At 42.1% G+C, this 22324-nt stretch overlaps 1 protein-coding gene across 2 annotated transcripts in view; it reads left to right on the forward strand.

Moving 5' to 3' along the window:
* RET (ret proto-oncogene) overlaps positions 1–22324 on the forward strand; it is a 103971-nt gene that overhangs the window by 3522 nt on the left and 78125 nt on the right. Inside the window, exons 2-3 of one of the 2 annotated variants that reach the window (XM_075758665.1) lie at positions 10707–10838; positions 11279–11370. In XM_075758665.1, coding sequence (XP_075614780.1) covers positions 10753–10838; positions 11279–11370 — 178 coding nt within the window. In that variant the 5' untranslated portion in view covers positions 10707–10752. Of the gene's footprint in view, positions 1–10706; positions 10839–11278; positions 11371–12047; positions 12187–13030; positions 13379–22324 lie in introns of those variants that run through there. The other variant, XM_075758666.1, reaches the window with a different exon arrangement.

Raw genomic sequence — 22324 nt, forward strand, 5'->3', positions numbered from 1 at the left:
GAGAAAACATCAGACTGACTCAAGATGAAGCGGCTGATTTTCAACCATGGCAAGTAGTGGGTGCTTTGCGAGGACTGTAAGTCACAGGGAATGAGGAATGTACGCGGCAAGCCTACCTGGGGCTCCCCACCAACTTCCAGCAGTCAGGTGAAACTTTCCTTTGTTGTCTCCTACCCACCAAATACTGTGGTCCATGGAACAGGTCTGTACCTGCTGAGTCTGAGTTCTGTTCCCAACTATGCTACTGACTCTGGGCAACTCACTTTATATCACAGCCCACCTTTGTGGTCTCTCATAGTAAATGTGTTTTTCACTGAGTCCCTTTCGAGATGAGAAATATAATTTTGAGAACAGAGAGCATGTGGTTTATGTTCACGCAACACTAAAAGCAATGAACATGTGAGTTGCTTCCACGAACGATATTGTATTGTACTACAGAAAGATAAGTTATAAGCTTTTTCATGTAGTAGCAACAAAAGCAAAATACGTTGTTCTAATACTTTCAATGAGCTCTTTTTCTGTCATCTAGATAGGTAGTAGTAGTAATGTTTTTGCCACGGCAACTATGTAAATGGGAAACACTGCACTCCTGCTGAGGCACGGCAGCTTTTTTTCTTTGCTACCTGATGGTTTAAATGCCTATTGCTAGCTATAGTTTCTTGAGCCATTTAGCTATTTTGAGTAGCCAATGAATGATCTGGTTTCTGCAAAAGAAGAGCATTACTGTAATTACTTTGTGTATGTAATATTTCCAGCTACAAGTATTTGCTAAGCTTTAGATCACCCTTATGCAAGAGCAGTGAAGCAGATGATGTGCAAAAGGGAAAACTATCACTGCCAGACCCAGCGTTTCAGAGCATGTCCACTCACACAGTGGAGACGCAGTACAGCTGCCTCAGCCAGGCTCTGAGTCTCAACTCGCTGGCGACAAACTCGCTGGGTTTATTCACTGGAGCCCAGTGCAGCTGATGAAGCACTTCTGCTAGCTGTGGAGTCGAGGTCTCTGTGCTGTGCTGGGGGATAAACATTTGAACAGGTGAAATATCCTGTTTGGGAAAGAAATTTCCTGACTCTGTTCCCTTTGCCTTTAAACTTGATCATTGCTCCTGTCCCAAATGCTGCAGGCTATAACACCTGGAGCTAGCTGTAGATGCTGACTACAAAGATTGCAGACCGATGTGAGCCATATGTGAGCTGCCTGCCAGTTTGTACTGGGTCAGGGGTGGCAGCAAAACCACTTTCCCAGGCTTGCTGAGCAGCTTGGGGCAACAAGGCCAGTCTTGTGGGCTCTGCCAGCAGGCTCTGAGCCACTTTGTCACTGCTCTGTGAATTGCAGCTGGTCTGCAGTCACCCGGTACCAAAGTCTAGGAGATGCATTGGACCTAGGACCCTAACTTCATCAGGAAGCTGATCCTGGTGGGCCCTGTACGGGTAAGCAGTCTTAAGTCAATCCTGATGTTTCACTCAACATTGGTGCTAGGAAAGTGGCTGTTGGACAGGACGTTGATAAGGACTGTGGGTGTCCTGCTGGATGGCATTTGCTGCTCCATTATGCAATGATGTATGTACTCAGTTCAGGTCCCTTCCCTGTGCCTCATTTTAGCCTTTGTGGCCTTGTGTCTGTAGTATGCAGTCTTCAGGGAAGGACTGGAATGGTTGTTAGCAGAAGACTCATATAGCTGAGAGAGAAATTATATAGAGAAGTACAATAAGATGTAGACAAGCAGAAAGAGTACCTCAAAGTTCATGGAGGAGGCTGGAAGTACAAAAAAGAAAAGTTCAGAGGACAAATTTTTAGTAGGATCAGGTATTCTGAATTCCAATTCATGTAGGATTTTGTAGCAACATTAAGTCACCCCGCCTAAGTTAACCTCTGAATCATCTTTATGAAGTCACTGCAGGTTTCTTATGGCAATAATCAATAGAAAGTTCTTTTTTCAGTCTTATTTCAAGCATTTCCTGGAGGAAAAACTATTCTCAGGCATTCTATCCCATGGGTAATCACAGGAAGTTTAAAGGGATAGACATGTTGCTGGCCCAGGTACAATGGCATTTTGGATGTATTTGGAAAAACTGGATTGGATTCACAATGAATGCACAGAGCAAAATAACTTTGTCTGAAAACATCCAGCAAATAGTTTGAGTCATACTCTAGAGCAAGACTCCTAAGCTAACACCAACAGTTTCAGGATCTGTGGGACACTATTAGGGGATGTTAAAGCCTTGAAATCCGAGATGGAAGATATTGAAGGCAGTAGGTCATTTAAGGTGATTTCTGGGTTGTGATTTGGGGTTTTTGTTGAATAGCTTAGAAGCAGCTATTAAACAAAAAACTCAGCACACTGAATATTACGAACTTCATGTTCTGTTAATGTGGTTCCAGTTGGTTTGGGCTCGACCCTTTTGTCATTTTCTGTCTATTTAGACTTCTTCAAGTTCCTGGTGACTTGGAAATTAGTTCTGACAGAGCAGGCATTCTTGTTTTCAGTTCTCTGCTGAACAAAATGTCAGCAGGTGACAACCAGTGTTTCCCTAGTGTGGTTAACAAGGTTAAAGAGTCTTAATCTATGTCCCTTTCTTGTGAATGTCTTATTATTCTGACACTGTTTCCTACTAGCCTCTTAGATGGTGGGTATTGAGGACTGTCAGCTTAATGTCTAACTTTGTACTTCCATGCAAAATGTTTCATTTCATGTCCTTTTATCTGTGGAATCTCATTCAGAATTATCGTGTTAAGTGTGCAAAATAACAAAAGGAGATTCACCAAAGGCACTTTCCTGTCTAGCTGCTTAGAAGACCCTATCAAGCCAGGCTCAGGTGCGTTTAGCCAGTGCTTTTCTGTGTTTTCTGGCCAGTGGCATGGAAAGATATGTATGCTTTGTTTCAGACAGGTATTTTTTGTGTGCCATCGATATATAATTTTTTGTTCAATTTGGTTTGACATCAAGCGTCTTTTCAATGTAGACATAGAAGCACCCCTTGCAAAAAGTAAGTACAACACCTTTACAGTATTCTCCCATTAGAGCTGGGGTTGATTAAATTTCCCTCTAAAATAATATACAAATAGTTACTATTATATAGGGAGCCAAACTGTATTATACAGGAAGTCCTTATTGGTTCAGGCTGCTTCTGTGGCCCCACCACAACTTTGGTTCAGGAGAATCAGCCTGCTAGTGTGACAGGGGACTGCATTCCCTGGCTGCAGAACTCAACATCTGCTATGTCAACAGCCCTACAGCTCTCTGCTCTAGAATTTGATTTCTTACAGTCTCCATCATCAGTAGGTAAAGGTATTGCAGCTTTTTTATAAACCAGACATCCCTTTCCTTCAGGGATGCCTTATGCAAAGCATTTGCTGAGGAACCAACATAAAATTAAGACAAAACCACCTTTCCCACAGGAGCACTTCCTTGGTACCTGTTGATGTAACGTGTCAACACTCTCTGAGTTGACTTCTTAGGTTCACTGCACGGTTTCTCTTTCAATCACAATCTTTTGTCCTGTCTGTGCCTTAGTTGTATATATTTTGTTACTCCTTCAACAGTTGATTCATTGGTGGAGAGACCAGCTGTGCCTAGTTTACATGAGATGTATTATAGGAGGGCTGAAGAGGTCTGGTTTAACTTAGAAATATTGGAGCTGTAAAAATGTTGTCTGCAAGCTGATAGAGCATCGATTTACCTGATTTCTATTTACCTGGATCAGTCAAACTAGTTTCTCCCAGGTGTTAACTGAGCAATGTTTCAGTGTAGTAAGTGTAATGGAAAAAAAGATAATTTCAGATCGGATCTCATGAAAGTTGTTTGTCAAAGTCTAAGGGACAATAGTCAATATTCCAAAATTTTGTCTTCCACTTAGGGTGGTGTGCCTGCTCCATAACTACTGCCCTGCATCAACCACCACCTGTGTGGCCTGGCTTGTATTCACTGAGCTCTTAGTTTGAGTTAAATGTTGCTGTAGCTGCTAACAAAACCCAAACAGCTGTGTTGAAGTGCTCTGAGTTACCATCTAGTTGTGAGGTAGAAACAAGAAACTGTTTCCTTCATATATGCTGCTTCAGAGAAATTCCAAACAGGACAAATTTCTCTGAGCTAAAATGCAGGATGCTCCACAGCCCAAACAAATAGAAATAGACCTTAAGTAGCTGAACTGACTGTGCCTACTTAAAAGAGAAACTGCCTAGCTATGGATAATAGGAGACATATATATGACTGTCGTCTTATAATACGCATAAATTAAAAATATGACAGTAACCTACTTTTGGTTATCTGCTTTAGGCATTTAAAGTTCCTCTTGTCTTTCTCCCCTGGGTTCTGATTTCTACTTTTTAAGTTCATGGAAGTCAAGACACAAAGGACTAGTAGAATGAACGTCTAAGGACTTGTATTGTTTCTACGCATGTGTGTAAAGGTAGGCATAATTTCACTAAACCAGAAATATTTTCTTTTATCTGAAAACAGGAAGAATAAATACAAAACTGTCCTCAGTGATTTGATTTGCATCACCAAGACAAAAAATATGTATAATTTTATAATATTTTTATAATGTGTGTCTTACAGGCAGAGTCTAGTTTAAGGTTATCTTGTGCTGCTGTTTGTACTAGAGAAACTGCAGTCAAAGCCTTGTTGTGCTAGATAATGCGTAACTGCACCAGAGACCCTGTCTCCTCTCCCCAAAATACAACTTATACAGTATTTTGCACCTTGATATAGGTAAGTGTATCTTTTCTAAAAGAAGTGATGGGAAATGCTCTTTCAGTGTATGCTTTGAAAACCTGTCATGATCTGGCATTTTGAACAGGGACCTAAGGGAAGAGAGGACTGGGTTTTTCCCATGTCCTTGAAAATCAACCCACATCTGCCTGTGTTGTTAAGCCTCTAACTAAAGGAACTTGCACACTCAGCACTTTCTGAAGACTTTCTGCTAAAATCCCAGAGTGGTCCATTTGTCTGCAATGTGTTCTCTCTCTACAGAGCCTTAGGGCCATGCAGGATGTTAGAAGGTCAGGGACCTCTTGTCCCGGGGTGAATCTCTACTGGGCTGGCCATGACATAGCATCCATTTCTCCTTTTATTGGTCATGATGATTTTGAGATCTTTCTAGTCCTTTTTAAGGTCAAATTATGATCAAATTCCAAAGTTGAGGGGCAGACGTGAATCATGGCACTTTTTTGTTCGTTTTATGGTGGTTGTTTTTTGGGGATCTGTTTTGTTTTTAAGGAAAACCAGGTTATACTAATATGCTTGGCATCTTAATATATTTATAATATATCATGTCTACTTACAGTAACTGGTCCAACAGACTGCTATTTTCCCTTTGAAATGCTTGGTTTCAGCCATTTAAACTCTTGAGGTAATTTATGCAGCACTCGGTGTGGCTCTGCATGATGCAATCTTGAGATTTTTAAAAGATTTTAGGAAATGACCTACTGGAAAAGCTTACATTCAAGGACACTGTTCCTATTTTGAGTGCTTAATACTATAACAAAGTTTAACTTTTCAATCTGAGTTCATCCCCTTTGTGCAGAATATGTGTTAGAGTATATGGAATTGCATTTGGAATCATTAGAGTATATGGAATTGCATTCTTGCATTTGCAGGACTCTGGCCTTACTCAATGCACAGGAAGAACAAAGCAGAGTCCTCTGTTAGTCTCAGGTATACCATTTTGAGGTTAAATCTTTGGGCTGGACCTCGGGAATTTACAAGTTCCGGTACTAGTTCTGACACTGACTTCTAGTTGTTCCTGAATGAGATTTAGAAGGCATATTAGTGAGCGAATAAAAAAATGTATGGGGCAATCTCCCTTCTCACGTTTCCTCACAGGCAAGCTCTTGATTTCATTTTTAATGTAATGTTCTTTAAATGTAGAGACTGTATGCATGTGTAATAGAAAAACACATCCTGTTAGATCGATAGAATGCAGGGGCAAACGTGCTTCTATAAACCATGGGGTGAACAAAGATGTGTGACCTGACTACGAGTGCTTTCTTTTATGACCGTGATACCATATATTTAAAGATACATTTTAGTATGAATCCAGATATCTTGAATTAGCCTAGGATCATATTTCCTGGTTTCAATGATTACGATTTAGTAACACATGGTGCTGAAAGTAAATCAGATTATGTAGATCATTTAACCCAATACAGGTTAACTTAGAGGTGAAGTCCCTTGTAAGTCCTGAATCTGATATTTTTATACTAATTCCTATAGTGACAAAATTAATTGTTATTCCATTGAATGTGATTTTCTCTTCATTAACTTTAGTGTGCTGAATAATGGTCATGATTCTGTCAGCTCTTCCCTGGCAGAATTTGACCTGATGCCTTAAGAGAGAGAAAACTATCGGGTCACTTTTTCCCCTTATGGTGTTGGGGCAGATCCCCCAGTAATATAAGTTATCATAGCTCTATTCTGAACCTATGAAAGTTTACAACAACCGAGGACCTTACCTGCTATTAACATAAAGCTGTTGTGTTACAAAGAAAATATAGAATATGAGCTGCTTTTTCTTTTTTTTTTTTAAATTAATTTTTTTCTTCTGGTACTAAATCATATGTGGGAGTAGCAGGGTTTAGTACTTCTGCTCCTGGTGGCTGCTTTTGTGGAAGACAGAATAATTCGAGAGTTCACGTCTAGCAACCTTGGTCCTGGGCTCGGTAGAAGCTTTATCATGGATTTTGTTAGATCTATATGGGAACTCTGTAAGGTGGTGAGTCAGCAGCTACCATGCTTTTCCAACCACCTGGTTCCCACCATGGTATCCCGTTAGGACTGAATACTGCTGACTCTGGCAGAACCCTGTCTGTGATTGTGGGTGATGTTGCCAGTGGCACTGTGGCATGTATTGAACCTTACTGTGGGTTGCAGGAAGAATGGCGTGGCCGGAAAGTGTCCCTTAGCTCACCAATGCAGAGATGTCTGTGCAAGGAGAGGGAGGCCTCTTCCTAGGACCAGTGTGGCAAAAGTAAAGCTGAAAAGATTCCAGAGCTTAGTTGTTGAACTTAAAGCAAATCAGATTTTATACTGCTCAAGGAAGATACAGTTTTGTCAGTCTGATTTAACTACATTTCATATTAAACCCCAAGCATTTGTATATTTTGAATTAGTTTCTCTACATTATTATTTTTAAAATGATCATATTTGAAACTCCTTAGATTTGCTTTCCAGGTTTGAAACCTCTAGCATATGCTGTGGTCATGTTTTCAAGTTCTCTGTGGCCAAGTGTACTATTTAAGGAAGAAATAAAATGAAAGCTGAGGTTCACAGAAATTTACTGGGTGTTTAGAGAGTATCACAGCTTTATCTGGCTGTTATTATTTTTATGAGAGTTGGTAATGCAGTATTTTTTTAGGGTCATCTACATAGTCCAGAAATGGTTTTGGTGAGTTGTAAAACATGGTAGGTAGATCTGGCTGTACGTGGAACAGAATCACTAACACATTCACCTCCCCCAGGTGGCTGTAGGGGTACTTTAGCCAGGCAGGGAGCAGGAAGCCTGCCTTGGCTGTAACCCAGGCTGCAAGTTCTTTATGAATAAGTTGGGAATTGAGCCTTCACATCTCTCAGGTGGGCTATTATAGTTGACACTGAATTCTAAGAAACAAGGATGAATATAACCTTTTTTATCATTATGATCATAGTAGTACATTATCTACTGGAAATGGACCTGGAGAAGAGTCAACAAAGGATGTTTTATATTTTGTTAGCTGGTTTTAATTTATCAGCTGCCAGTTTCAATATATTTCTCCAACTAGTTGTACTGTAACTTCTGGAAAAATGTCTACCCCCTACCATTCAGTTCTGATGGAGGATGTGTGAATGTGCTTGTGCATGTTCATAATGTTTCCAGGCAGATTCAAAATGTTTGTTTAAAAGCTAGAAAAATCCGGTCTTCAAAGTTCGGAAGAACTTTACTGCTCATACTGATGTGGAGAGATTTATCATACTAATGTCTGTTAATACCCCAGGGAAATTAATGCCTCTTGAGTAATGGAATAAATGTTGAGCCTCAATGCCAAGGTGCCTGTTGGTTAGAAATGTTGAGATTATGTTATAGTATGGTTCCAGGCAAAAAGGATTGTCTGTGCAAATGAGATAATCGTGAGTCATCAGCCCTGTTGCTGTCCCTGATACCAGCTGGGGGATAGTCCTGCGGTGATGGAATGGCAGCCGCCGGCGCAGCTCTGCTGGATGCCCTGCAACATGCACAGCAGCCTTGCGACGTTGCGGGCTCTCTCGCATGGGGCAGCGCACATCATTGCAGCGACAGGTTTACATCCTATTTTAATCACACTCCTGTAATCCTGCTGGTGCACAATAGTATACAAAATGTAGATCTGGATTTGACTCTGATTTTGAAACTTATGCTATTGAAAATACACCAGTTGAATGTCAGTGTGCATCATGATGAATGCACGCTCCATATGCCTTTTAATTGATCACATAGGTAGCATTCGTGGCACTCCCAGGACTGTCCTTAGAACGATGATATGAAAACTGAGCTATAGTTTTCTGTCAGTTTTCAGGGCTAAAGTAACCTGACAGGTGCAAGACAACATGAGATTCTTAATGGAAATTAAACAAGAAAACACTCGTTGTTCCCACATATTGGGAGAACTTGTTTCCTCATTGCATGGAAATGTTCTAGCAGAGTTATCCTGTGCTTCACATAAAACTGCAGCAATAAAGTCAAGCAGGTGAAAATTTCAGATAAATCAATGTTCGAGATCTGTTTTGCCCAAGAAAACAGATGGCTATGACTTATGATTTCATGATGGTTTTGATACTTAAGTTTATGCTTTCGGTGAAACAATCCGATGGCCAGAAGTCAGGCATTGTTGAGGATTAATGTATTTTCAAAAGCTCTCTGTTTTATTTAGAGTGATGCAAACTACTACCCTTTGTTGGAGGAACGTACAATCTTATTGCCAGGAAGCAGCAGTGGGGTCTGATGAGGGCAGTCTCTGTGGCAGCCAGCTCGCAGGAGGGATAGCTTTGTCAGGTCGCCAAAGGATTTTGGTTCTTCCTGGTCTAGCCCAGGCTCGTGATCTGCTGTTCTGCTTTCCCGCATGCAGCATCTTCACTTGTACCAGTCCCTTGTCACCTTTTTCACAGGAATCCTGGTTTTGCCATGAAAATCTATGTATTGGACAACACTGAGCCCTTGTTTAAACTTCCTGTGATCAGGAGAGTTGGTGGCATTCTTTCTCCACAAGAATGATTTATTTCCTCCTGACGTGAAAAAACTATCTTCTTTGTTCGTTCCTCCAGGTGCTGTGATGGAGACATCCCTTAGCATAGGTTTGCTGCTTTCTGATAGTAACGGGTGTTTCTGAGCAGGTCATAGTGCTTTTGGATGAGTACTCCAGGAAAACAGGCTGCTCTTAGCTCTTTAGTGATCTCAAATGGACAGAAATTAAACAGATGGTGTATATTGTGCAGTTTAAACGTTAGCTGTATCTAACAAGTGGGGAGGACAGGAGTATATGGAAGGATAAGAAAATAAAGTCCATGGATTGTGGAAAACCATGTATATAACAACTTGAATTAAGTACGCCATGCAGACAAATTCCTTGTCATTGTCAGGATTGAAATTTGATCTGTCCTTTTCCTTTAGAGCTACCTCAGGAAGAATATTTCTTCAGTGCCATCCTAGTTGTAACTGTATGAAAGATTTGACGGTTTGATCACTAAGTAGTGTTAAATGTTAATCAGCAATTTTTATCATTTAAAAATATTTTTTTTTGTAACTTGATCAACAATACCACTTCGTACTCTGAGGCTCTGCAACAACCATCCTTATAGCATGGGGGAAAAAAGTGTTTAAGTCCTGAACTGATCAGGAATTGGATTTCAAACACGATGCTCCAGGAGGAGTTTCATCTATGAAAATATTTCCATGTTCATGCATGAATGTTTGGAAAACACGGAAAGGTGGAACAGTCCTCAAGTGTCCTGCCCTGATGCTAAATGAGCCTGACCTAAGACTTCTGATGAAACCAAGAAACTGTTATCAATTAGCATCAGTTTCAGGAAGCATTATCATATCAAGACATCTCAGGGTGCCTTTATAAAAGAAAAAAAATACAATAATTTAATAGCTCGGTCTGCTCTGCCAAGTGAATGACTCAAAGCAGAAGAAAAAAAAAAGAAAAAAGAGTATGAGCCATAGTTTCACAATTGCACCAGCCTGCAGGAAAGTGTCAATTTATTTCCAAAGTGGTTTTGCTAGGAGAGTGATGGGAGACATCACTATAAAGTTTGAGCTTGTCTGGAGAATTAAGGACACCTAGCTTTTTATTCCCCATTTACTAGCACTGATTTTCATTCAGTTTTCAAAAGGCCTTCAGACAAAGAAACATGGCGAATGACATGAAAGTGTATTTTATGCATATTGGAGCAGAAGTTAGCTGTTGGGAGGAGGACGTGGTTGTAGGCTTGTATTCCTCTAGTAACTCAAGGGCATATGCTTCACAGTCTGTGTTGGGCCTCCTCAGGGGTGTGGAAACAAGGCTGGGCAGAAAGTGTTTCGGTTTTCCCCCCTGAAGTTTGAATTCTGAGTGAAAATTCAAAATGCCTCCATTTTGATAGGCTTTTGCAGGGTTTCATGAGATGCTGCAGTTATTTTTGTCTTCCTTATGGTAGGCTGTTTCCTGTATGAATTATGTTTCTTCAATATACCATCGCTTTTCCTTGTCGAAGGCTTGCAGCATACTAGAGACCCCGAAGGAGAACAGCTCCAGGAAGGATGGTTGACTACATTAACATTAGAGTGATGATCGCAGTATTTAGTCCCCTTCTCATCCAAGCTGGCAACTTGTTCCCGTGTGTGCTGTGCGTAAGCAATGATCCTCTGAAAACTTATAAATCTGCTTAACTTAAAAGCCTGGAAATCAAATGAAAAAATTATTCTGGTGACCTTACTTCTGCTCCTTGTATGACGAACACGATGGCATCTAGCACCAGTTTTAATGCGTTGGAGCAGAGCCTGAAGTTGGCAGAAGAGTATAGCTTTGGCTTCAGTTGCTGAGATGCCAGAAGAGATTGGAAGTCCTTGAAATTCTTCCAAGAAGTCACTTTGTCCTGGATGGAAACTGGCATTTATCAGTGCAGATGATAGTGGTGTATTTTAGATGGCACCAATATTGATTTGCATACTGTGCGAGCTTTTAAATATGATTTAAGATAAATATGATTTCAGCTTAACATAAGACATTTCTCCACAAAGCATTGATTTAATGTTAATGTTTTATACGTTCCTTTCTTTGCTATAGCCTTTCCCTTGGTTTATGGAGACATCTCAAATACGTTTCTCAGTTCCCTCTATTATCAGGTATCTGTGAAAGCCTCTCACACGCTTGTGCACGTAAGTATTCGGAAGTTTAATTCATACTATCTGTCAGGCAGCTTCAAATGCAGTTAATTTGTGGTGGTCGCTAGTGTTCATCTCAGATTCGTTATTATCCCTTCAGGTGCTTGCACTTTGCTTATTGTTTTCCCAAGCCTGATGAAGAGCATGGGAATGCTTGATGGAGAGCTAAGGGAGAAGTTAAAATAGGCTAGTTCTTTTATCAGCTCCATAGTGTAATTCCTTTTATTTCGCCTCTTAGAGCGTTGGGTATTTTAAGCAGAGTCCTGACGAGGCTAGAGAGAGAATTTCCCATTGGATTTGTACTTAAGTAATCTATAGCAGTTCTTGCTAGGTGAAATTACACTGAGTATCATTCTACTGCATGTGTCTCCTTGCTCTTGCGTGGGCGTTTCAAAGCGTGAAGGCTGGAAAGATCAGCGCTGTAGCTGCTGACCTGTGTCTGAATCCTGACGTCCAGATCTCTAGAGTGGCGCGGCGGTGTCGAGGCAACATCGGCTTTGGGGAGGGAGGGGAAGAAAATACTTCCCCGGCAGGTCGAAGTGACCTGGGAGGAGAGGCGAAGAGAAAGAGGCAGGGTTTTCCTTCAGCCGAAAGCTCGATGTGGCCGCTCCGGGCGGGCGGGGGCCGCTGCCTGGCGCTGGGGAGCGCGGAGCCTGCGCGGGCGCGGTGGCAGCGGGCGTTGCGGGGCTGCGCCCGCCCCGTCCCGGGGCTTCCCGGCGGGGGTCCCGGCACGGCTGCGGCAGCCGGGGACCGCGGCAAGGCGAGGGGCGATCGCCGGCGGTGCGGCGGGGCTTTGGCGGGCGGAGGCAGGTCCGGCAGCGGCGCACCAAATGCTCGGGGCGGTGTTTGTTAGCGGCGGCTTTTTCGGACTGCTTTTCTCTGCGAGCCCGACCTGCTGTTAAGGCGTTTTTTTTGATTTGGCTTAGTTAGATTTTTTTTTTTAATTTTTTTTCCCCGCTTGCGGTTTAAAAGTGGTGTTTTGCTGCTAAGCGGGATGCTTGCGCTCCGGGTTACTTTGGTTGCCTGCCAGGTAGAGCTCATCTCTTGCAGCATCCTCCTACCATCAAGCAAAAATTGTCTCCTCTCCCAAGGATTAATTATTCAACACGTTTAATGTGTTGGGGGGGGGGGGGGGGAGGCGGCCACTCGCATGCATCCTGGTGCCGCAGCGCCTGTCCCTGCTTTGTCTCGCACCTGGTGTGTTTGCGCCGCTCGCGTGTCTTCCTCCCCCCCGGCCTCCTCCTCCTCCCGCCCGCGCCCCGCTACCTCCCAACGGGGGACGCGGGCCAGCGCACCGGCACCCCGCGGAAGGCGGTTCCGCGCTGCCGCTCCCAGCCGCCCCGGCCCCCCGCACCTTGCCCGCCGCCCGCGGGGATGCTCGGGGCGGAGCCGCCGCCGCGCCCCCTCCGCTCCCCTCCGCGGCGGCTCCGCGGGCGGGGCGGGGGCTGCCCGCCGGGCGGGGCGGCAATGCGGGGCGGCCGGGGGCGGCCCCGAACGGCCCCGGGTTGCGCGGACCGGCGGCCTCGTCCGGGCGCGGAGGAGGGGCCGGGGGCTGGCCCGAGCCGGGCGGTGCCGCCGCCCGGGCAGCGTGGGGGGCTCGGCGGCAGGCGCGGCGGAGCGGGGCTTCGCCCGTGACTTCGGCTTCTCCCCGCAGAGCCCGAGAGGCGCCGGCACCGCTGAGGGGACAAGGGCGCTTTTTCCCGGCCGGTGGCAGCGGGGCGGGACCCGGGAGGACCGACGGAAGGAGCCGGCGGAGGGGCATCCCAGAGAGGCATCCCGGCGCGGTCCGTCCCGTCCCTGCCCGGCTCGCTGCGTCCCATCGCGGCCCGCTGCCGCCGCCCCGGGCCATGGGCCGGCCCGACTGAGAGCCCGCGGGGACCGGCCCGCAGCCTGCCCGGTGCTGCCCGGAGCGCCGGCGGCCGAGGCGGAGCCGCAGGAGCCCTGGCGCGGGGGAAGATGCCCTCCGCCGGGCGGACGGCGGGCGTTCTCCTCCTCTGCGGGGGTAAGTACCGCCGAGAACTTTGCGGGGCTTAGGGTGATCGATGCCACCGGCGGCTGGGTCCCGTTCTGCAAATCTTTCCCAAAATATAAACAAGATAGAAATAACCCTAATGCTTTTTCTTTGCTTTTTAAGCTCTGAGGCTAAGTTAGAACAGATGTGAGTTTCCTTATTCTTTAGATTTATGATGTGTAGGGGAAGAATATTCACGTGTATTCCTATTTTAAGTTTCCAAAGCATTATTCCTTCTCAGTCGTCCTCCTCCCAGAGCTTTTTGTATCGTCAAATTAAATGGGGTTTGGATTGATAAATGAAAATGACCCAAATATGAAAAGTTATTGGATTGTAACTTAGATGATGCTATCCACAGATGTCAAGTTTCTAAAGCAAACAGAAAGTCCATTATATCTCTCTTTCTTCCATATGGCTTTGTTTGCCAATGCATTTCTGATGTTTACATGAGTAAATCAAAGTTGTTGTTCGCTAGAAAATGCAGTACAACCTTGCACACCAAAAATGTGTTTATGAAAAAAAAAAACCAACAAAAAACCAACCCCAAACCAGCCCAGTAGTTGACTAGTCGGTATCCTGTTATGCCAACAGTAAAGTGGAATACTAATTCTGTACTTGTGATTCTCCATAAAATGTGCAACTTGTTCCTTCTTGTTATTGTTTCAAATGAATTGTATTAGTTCACGCTATCTTAAACTACTCTCTGTGACTTGCAGAGTGTAAAGCCTCTATTTTATTTCATTTTTTCTTTACTATGCTAAAATACTTAAAGTTGCCCTTATTTTTCTCTTCCTAGTACATTATTTTTAAGGCCTGATCTTCATAAAAACTCACTGGCACTCAAACCTAGGATGTCTGGAAATAAAATATGTGGGGTATACTACATCTAAACACTGATTTAAAACCAAACCAAAACAAACTCTAAAAAACCCAAACAGAATGGGCTGTATCCCAAGACATTTCACTGTCAGGAAGAATTGGCCATACTGGTATTGCTAATGGATAATCTATCACGCTACTTTGCTTTTATCTTTGGTAAATCCATTTTCTTTAATGTTTTTGACAGAATTAGGAGAAATGTAATTTACCTAACTTCTTCAGTTTGAGTGGTATGTTTTCATTAACCAAAATGAGTCACGTGCATTTGCTTGAAAATGATTTTTCAGTGATTTCTGTTTAAGCTGGACAGATAAACTTATTCCTATTCATGCTGTGATGCCCCAGAATATTGTGCGGACTGAATGTACTCTGGAGCTTGGAATTCCCAAACTGCTTTCTTGTATTTTTTGTTGTTGTTTGTGTGTTTTGGGGGGTTTTTTGTCTTCATTGTTTCCCTTTCAGTTGGGCCGTCATTTGATTTTACTTTTACTCGTATAACTTTATACGAATTTCACTCTGAAAGTCATGGGTGGGAAAGGGAGTTGTCTCTGTGTGTTCTCCCTACTCAAGATAGATATCTAAACCCTGCTCTTTAAGTATCAGACCTAAGCAGTTGGAAATCTGTTTGAAAGACTTTTTATTATTAAATGTGACCATAAATTGTTAACTCTTGGATCTGTCCGTAGCTCAGAGGAATATTATAGGAGTTAATTTATTTGAGTGGGATAGACTGCCAAGTAGACTTTTTTTAATACTACTTGCTTATACTTATAATTGCAAATATTAATTTAGTTTATGCTCTCAAATTTGACTTCATACCTGATTCCTCTTAATTTTTACTAAAACAACAGGGAAGAAAAGTTGTATACATTTAAGATCACACTTTAGAGTAATTGTATTCATAGTTATTTCAAGAAGTCTAGCATATTAGCAATGTCATATGGGTGTCTGTTGCTGGAGAAGCACTGTTTCACATTGTTTAGATGTGTGACACTAATTCCTATTTATGTAATAAAAGCCGAGTTGACAACAGGGGTAAGATGAGTCGTTCTGTCTTGGAGGTATTAGCAAAATTCCTGCGCGCACAGAGTTTGAGCTTAGGAACAGAGCTATCTTATGTGCGATGCTGCGGTCCCCTGGCAGGCGGGGGGAACGCAGTGAAGCTTTAGTGGGCTCCATCCTAGGGGGAAGCCAGAGATTCTTCAGTGGTACCTAGGTCGTGCTCTTGCTGGGTGTTATGAAGGAATCTCTCTCACCTGGGCAAGACCTCATCATAGAGGATTCCCACCCAAAGTTAACATGCAGCGATACTATTGTGCTCACCTCCTGTTGGTGCATCTTGGGTTTATCTAACAGTGGGGTTTTGGAAAGCTTAAAATTGCAGTAGTTCTTGAAACATGTGCTCACAACTAACCCAAAGGTTTTCTCTAACTTGGAACGAGATTGCATTTTACCAAGTGAGCTGGATTAATCAATCTGGTGAGCGTGCTGTTAGTTGAAAGGATTAGATCTGGTTCTTTTGTATTGGCAGGCTTCAAAAAGCACACGGGGCGGTTTGTTCTGAAGCAGCAAGGCTGCAGCCTTTCTGCTTTTGCACCATAAGCAATGTGCGTGTCTCCTGCAGGTACTGGTATTAACATGCAGTAGCCTAGAAATAGAGAAAATAAAAGGAATGTTTCTTCTCAAATTAAGACTTCTGTCTCTTTCATCAATATCAATTAAAAGAAATGCAGATTTTTATTATGGAGTGCGCACATGTATTTTTCAAAAGTTTTGCATCTTGTCAGTTATAGAGGTTCAGGGTGTTTGCTTGCACACCATGCTGCGTGGCTGTTTGGCACAGGAGTTCTGATTAATTTGTGAAAGCTCAGTGATGTAACTGAAGGACCTTGTTGAGTTAAGTGTACAAAAGAGTGCCTCTGGGAAAGACTTGGTAGGATTGTCTTGTCTGAAAAGTAAAGTGAATGCTTTTGAAGAGAGAATCTATTTTCAGTGAATAGAATAAAGTTTGTAAGCATTACACTATGCGTATTTTGTAAAATTGGAAGGGAAACCTGCTCCTACATGGAAATAATAGAGATGCTACTTCAACAAATGTGCTCTTGAATACATATTATTGACACTTTTTTCTATTGTATTGACTGTGATATGAAACTACTGATGAATGTATTAGTTTGGATATTCATTTAAGCACTGAATGGGATTGATTTTTACAGTGCATTTTCATGCTGCTAGGGTTACTGTTAATGTTTTATTCTGACTGGTTACAACAAGTAATTTACAAGTCCTGGCTCAACTCATGCATCCAGATCAAGGACAGACTTTAGAAACCAACTGTGCAAATATTGACATTCTTCTCCCCAAAGTTTAGATATTTTGTGTAATATTTGTATTTCATGATAGGAAACTGATGTTTTCCGTAGGAAGAGAACACCTATGTGATTCTTCCAAAAAAAGATCGCCTGTGCACTAGCATCTTTAGATCAAAACAGTGCTAATCAGATCAAATGGTGGAGCACAGACTGTTGACTTGAGTCAGGGACCAGGCTAAAGCTAGACATAAATTTGTTTGTGTGTCTGTCATTTTGGCAGCGATGTGGTCAGACAATATGTGATTTTGATTTTACTTTGTTTAGATTTATAACCCTGAGTCTAGGGCAAGGGCAAAGGGAAGCTGCGGAGAAGAGTGAGAGGCACTTCATTAGATCTTAGGTGTCCTCTTTGGAGAGAGTCTAAGAATGATAAATTTCAAACCTTGCTGCTCTTTTTGGTAGGAAAAAAAGTACTAATTATGACAGTTTGGTTCCTTCCTACTTTGTTATTTTTCTCTGCCCAGAGGTTCAGTATCTTATGCACTGGCTCTTCCCCGGGCTGGTGGTGCCAGAGCTTCCCCTCCCTCTGGTCACCTGCTTCCGCCTGCATGGACCATGAAACTGCTGCTTCACTCGCGCAGGACTGATGGCAGGGTTTGTCCCAGCTCCTGCTAATTTCCAGGAAAGGTGCCTGGGCCCTCTGTGGCCCTCCAGGCTTAATGTCTTTCCTCGCTTTATTCTGATTCCCAGATCCTTCACCTTCTAGGTCCTTCACAAACGAACTTTTGCGCTGAAGTTCATAACCTGCAGCATTTTCCATTTCACAAAAAGTAATGTACCATGTTGGGGTGCTTTAACTCATGCTAATGGGATCCGTATTTGTGTTATATTAAATTCCCTTTACTTCCTATTGCTGTTTTTGCTGTACCTTCTGTCCCTCAGATAACTGTATTTGCCTATCTGCCTGTCTTCTCAGGGTGCGTGTCAGGGTAATACGCAGTATTGGCTTGATTAGTTCTGCCAGTCAGTTTGTTGGAGTCTTGGTCTTTGGCTTCATTCATGGGTTTTGTTACTGTCATAAAGGAAATTAATATGAAGATTACAAAAAGCCAGCATTCTAATGCTAAGAAACTCATTCATTAGGCTTTGATTAAGAGACAAGATTTCTTGTAGTATTAAGATAAGCAGTCAGTTTGTATGACAGCATTGGTTCAGCACCTGAATACAAGATGCGCGTTCAGTAGCATGCCCACATTCAGTTTTTCATCTGTATGCTATAGCATAATTTTTAAATTTTTCTCTCTCTCTTTTTTTTTTTTTTTTTAACTGAAGTGACAGACACCACTGGTGAGAAAAAGACATATTTTGTTAATCTCCCTTTCTTCCCCTCTGCCCCACTTTGGCCCCTGGCTGGAGGGAAAGGATTTGTTCTCTTGCTGCTGTACTTGCATTCTTGGCACCGCTGCTCTGGCTGGTAACGAGGCGAGTACTAATTCTAGTCTTTTTGGGATTTGAACTGAGGTAACTGGTTTGAGGGAAACCAAATAGTAGCTCTCTCCTCGGTACCTCATTTGGCAACTGTACTGTTTTATGCATACTGCGTATTTAACGGAGAGATACTAACAGTAACCAAGAATTCATAGTTCCCGCTCCTCTTGGGCTGCACTCTCCTCCATGATGCAAACTATCAAACACAAATATGCCATGGGTTGGCAAAAATCCATACTATAAGAGCTCGGTGTTTTGCAGAGAGCCTTTTTTTGTAAAGGTCGCTTAGAGTCTGTCTGCGGTGAGGAGAGGAGAGGGTTTGCTTTAGTCATACGTTGGCATCCTTCAGCTTTCCGGCAGAACTGAGAGTGGTGCCAGCTGGTGATTGACTGGAATTGTCTCTTGGTTTTGAAATGTAACAAATTGCTCAACACTGCTTATTGGGTGCGTGCGTTTGTATTAGTAGCATTGCAAAACTTACTTGAATGCAGATGCTGATTCTCTACACGAACAAGGTGTATGTTAAGAGCTTGCTCTTTCAGGAGTGAGGCACATTCAAACTTTGTACTTTCATTTGGTTTGGCAGAAGCAGAGTTTAAAAATTCACCAAATTATTCAAAAGACACTTTGGAATTGTTTATTCTCCAGATGACTTTTTTTTTTCCCCCCCCTAAACACACTTAGATTTTTGGAAAGCAAACAACTGAAGCATTGCAAGGATAAATAAAGCAATTACTGTAGGAGAGGGATAGATTTGAGGTTTGCATATTAGTTTGGTTAGATCAGGATTCAAGTTCAGTTAACAGCTGTGCTACACATTTGTTCATTGTCTCTCACTCTCTCTTAGTTTTCTGTAAAATAGCACCATCAATAACATTCTTCTCTGCTGTCATATGCATTGTTGATTGCGTATCACTTAACCCCATACTGGGGCATACTGGAACTGACACAAAGTGAGGAAAATACACTGAAAACTTTGCGGAATCTCTAGAGTGATGATGCGTCAAGAAAAAGCAGCATCAGAGAAGTTGTATGTAGCTGTAGAATAAAATCTGTTTAGAAGCTTTATTCTTACAACAGGATCTTGTCCTTCATCAGAGAGATATATTGGCCACTTCCACAATGTTTTGGCGAAGTCATCATGAGCCTTTTGACAAGTTTCACGTAGATATGTTGCTAGTTAATAATATTATTAAGCAAATTGTTGTTAGTAAAATAGTAAGTCAGCTGAGGTGTGAATAGCCAGATGGATTTTGTTCCTTTTGGAGCTCAGTAGTTTTTAAAAGGACCACAAAGGTATCTAAAGCCATCTTCTTCTTCACGCGTTTTGTCTTTTTCCCCCCACATAAACAGAACACAAAACTGTTTTCTTAAAGATTACTTCATAAAAATAGCTGAAGAGTTTCAGATTTCTGGATCTTGAAATGGGACCGTAAACATACCAGGCACATTTTTACCTAAAAAGATGCTCTGTAAATCTGCCAAAATGAAGATGATCATCAGCGCTTTAGAGCTTAAGGGAAAATTGCAGTGATCGCAGTCAAAAAAGGGTATTGGAAACTTTGCTGGGATGAGAGTGCCAAAAATGTTGTTTGACTGAATTACTTTAGAAATTTGCCTAACTAAATCAGGTGATTGTAAAAAGAAAATGGATATATTACTCCTAATGGTTGTCTAATGGCTTTTCAGTGTGTGCATTTAGAAAACTAATTAAACATTGTATTTAACTGTTATAACAAAGTTGCTTGTGTTGCTGTAATGGGTATTCTTTTTAGCGTCCATTATGACTTTCTTCTAAGCGAGACAAATTTTACTTTCAGATAATAAAATTAAATCTAGATTTTTCTCTTAATTCAGAGACACCAAGTTTTCTGATGTGGACGCTTCCATTATCTGTTCTTTTCACGTGCAAAATGGCAAAACTCATACTGATATCAGTAGACCAGAATTTCATATATCTCTGAAGCCCCTTAAAGTCTAGTTTTTCCGCTGAATTAGAGCAGGCATCCGGTAGTCCTGTTGCTGCCATTCCAAAGCTGACTTGGAGACGAGACTTAAATCTCTCAGTGGCTTAAAGACACAGAGAAGTTTCTCTGGTTTTGTGAAGAGTAGATGCATAATTTTGGGTAGTTCTTTACCATGCCATTCCTACATCAGCAGCTGAGACTTTCAGACTGGTCCCACACAAGGATGTTGCAGAGCAACTGTCTTAAGAGGATACTTCTAGACTGATTGGCTTCTGGATTTTTTCGCCTTTGTTGATAAGGTGGCCTTCTATGTCCCATTATCTAAAGTATTTCTGTGCAAAGAGAAGATGTAAGAAATATGAATAGGTTACAAAGCGTTGGTGAGAATGGATTTGATTCTCTAGGTTATTTTTTCCACCTGCTGCCACTGTGTTCCTCAGAAATTACCTATCAAGTTGAAAGTAGCTCTTTGTGTTGCTGCTGTGTGTTTGGGAGGAAGACGCTGACCACCACCATTCCTGCTGTTTTGCACAGAAGGACGGGAGGGGAGAAGGAATTCAGATTAATACAAATAAAGTGGAATGTAAAGTCAAAGAAAAGCTATGGCTTACTGCAATTTAGCCCGTAACAGTTATCTATGACTTTAAACAGCTGATTTTTTTTTTTTGTATTAAATTAATTATGCCCATTTGGATGGGAATACTCGGTATAGAATGATTAATACATACATTTATGACACTCGGTCATCTCAAAGCAGAAGAAGGTTTGAAGTGTGTATGTACTCTAGGGCTACAATCAGGTTTCCTTTCACAAAGAATAAAAACAGACACTGGCAAATTATGTGAAAATATTTCTAAATTATATTGCCAATGCTTTGTGGTCTGCAAGACAGTAAGACAAAAGAGTGCTGTTGGTGAAATCTAAATAACAGGGATGGGAAAGGAGAGGATATGAAAACTTTCATCAGGAAAAGGCTTAAAGTTTTGATTTTACTAGGAAACGGAGGGTAAGTTTATCTTCCAGGAAAATACATTAATTAAACATTCAAATTGGGAGTAGGGGAATGAGAGTGGATTTGGGTAGAGGGCATTGGCTGTTTTGATACTGTCATGTGAAACTGCACTGTGATCATTGGGAAGTTCTGACAGGACCTTTGGAGAAAGTATCCAAGGCTCATTATTAACAACAACAAAGTGCTGCTTTAGCACCTCCAGTGTGAAGAACTTTAACAGAGCCTTCTCACATCCCTGAAGTACTTAAGCATATGCTTAGGTTTATCCTGTATCAGCGGAGCGTTTTAGACTGGGATTGCTGAATCAAAGCCCTGTAAAGAATTGCACAGAAGATCCCGAAGTTAAAACTGTGGCAGTACATTCAGGTGCCAGATTTCTCTTTGCTACCCTTTGCTGTAAAGTTCCCTCTTCCTGATGTGTTCCCAGACTAACAGTTGTCGTGACTACGAAATGCAGGTTTTCCTGTTATGTGAGTAACATGTGTGACATCTCAAACTTCTTTTGATGCCTGCACATACAGAGACCCAACTAGTTTGGAAGCAGCATGTTTTATTACTCGGGAGCGTAGGTGAGGTTAGCTTGCACTGAGCTCCATGTTGCCTTAGTTTACAGCGTCTCGGCTAGTATGTTTAGAGCTAATTTGGATATCTTTGTCCTACCTTGTCACCTGAGGGTTAGATACGGTGCTCCTGACTGTTTTCTCAATGTGACTAAGGTATACATTTGACATAATTTCCACTGACAGCACAGAGAAAGTTTTTTCTATGTGTGTTTGTACGTATTTATTTATTTGCTTAATGGGATAGTTTTACTGAGTAGCCTTCTTAATAGTCTAACTAACTTCCCTGAGTTAGACCAGGTAATGTCTGCCCTTAAACCCTTCTATATGCCTCCTTTTTCCTTGAACTGAAGACATTTGGCAATGGTTTCTGGTGGTCCGCTACCTTGGCTCACTTGTACGGCTTCTGAACTGGGACTTATGTACTAAGTACCCCATTTGTATTTTGGTAGTCACAGTGTCTTTGGAAAGAAATAGAGAAACAAATATAAAGAAATTATGATTGCCTGTTACTGCTTTTGAGCAGTTCAGGGCAGAGGTTCTCTAGTTGAGCCTGTGGGTGTCATTGAAATAAAAGGACTGAAGGAGATGATTTCTGTGTGATGGCTCATCCCAATCCCAATTATGAAACCAAAAAAAGCGATGGGAATGTTTAGATTTTGGGTTTGAACATATAAGCTTTAAAGTAATGAGGGGGGAACAATATGGCTGTAATATAA

This window comes from Balearica regulorum, chromosome 7 (assembly GCF_011004875.1).
Source record: "Balearica regulorum gibbericeps isolate bBalReg1 chromosome 7, bBalReg1.pri, whole genome shotgun sequence".
Taxonomy (NCBI): Eukaryota; Metazoa; Chordata; class Aves; order Gruiformes; family Gruidae; genus Balearica; species Balearica regulorum.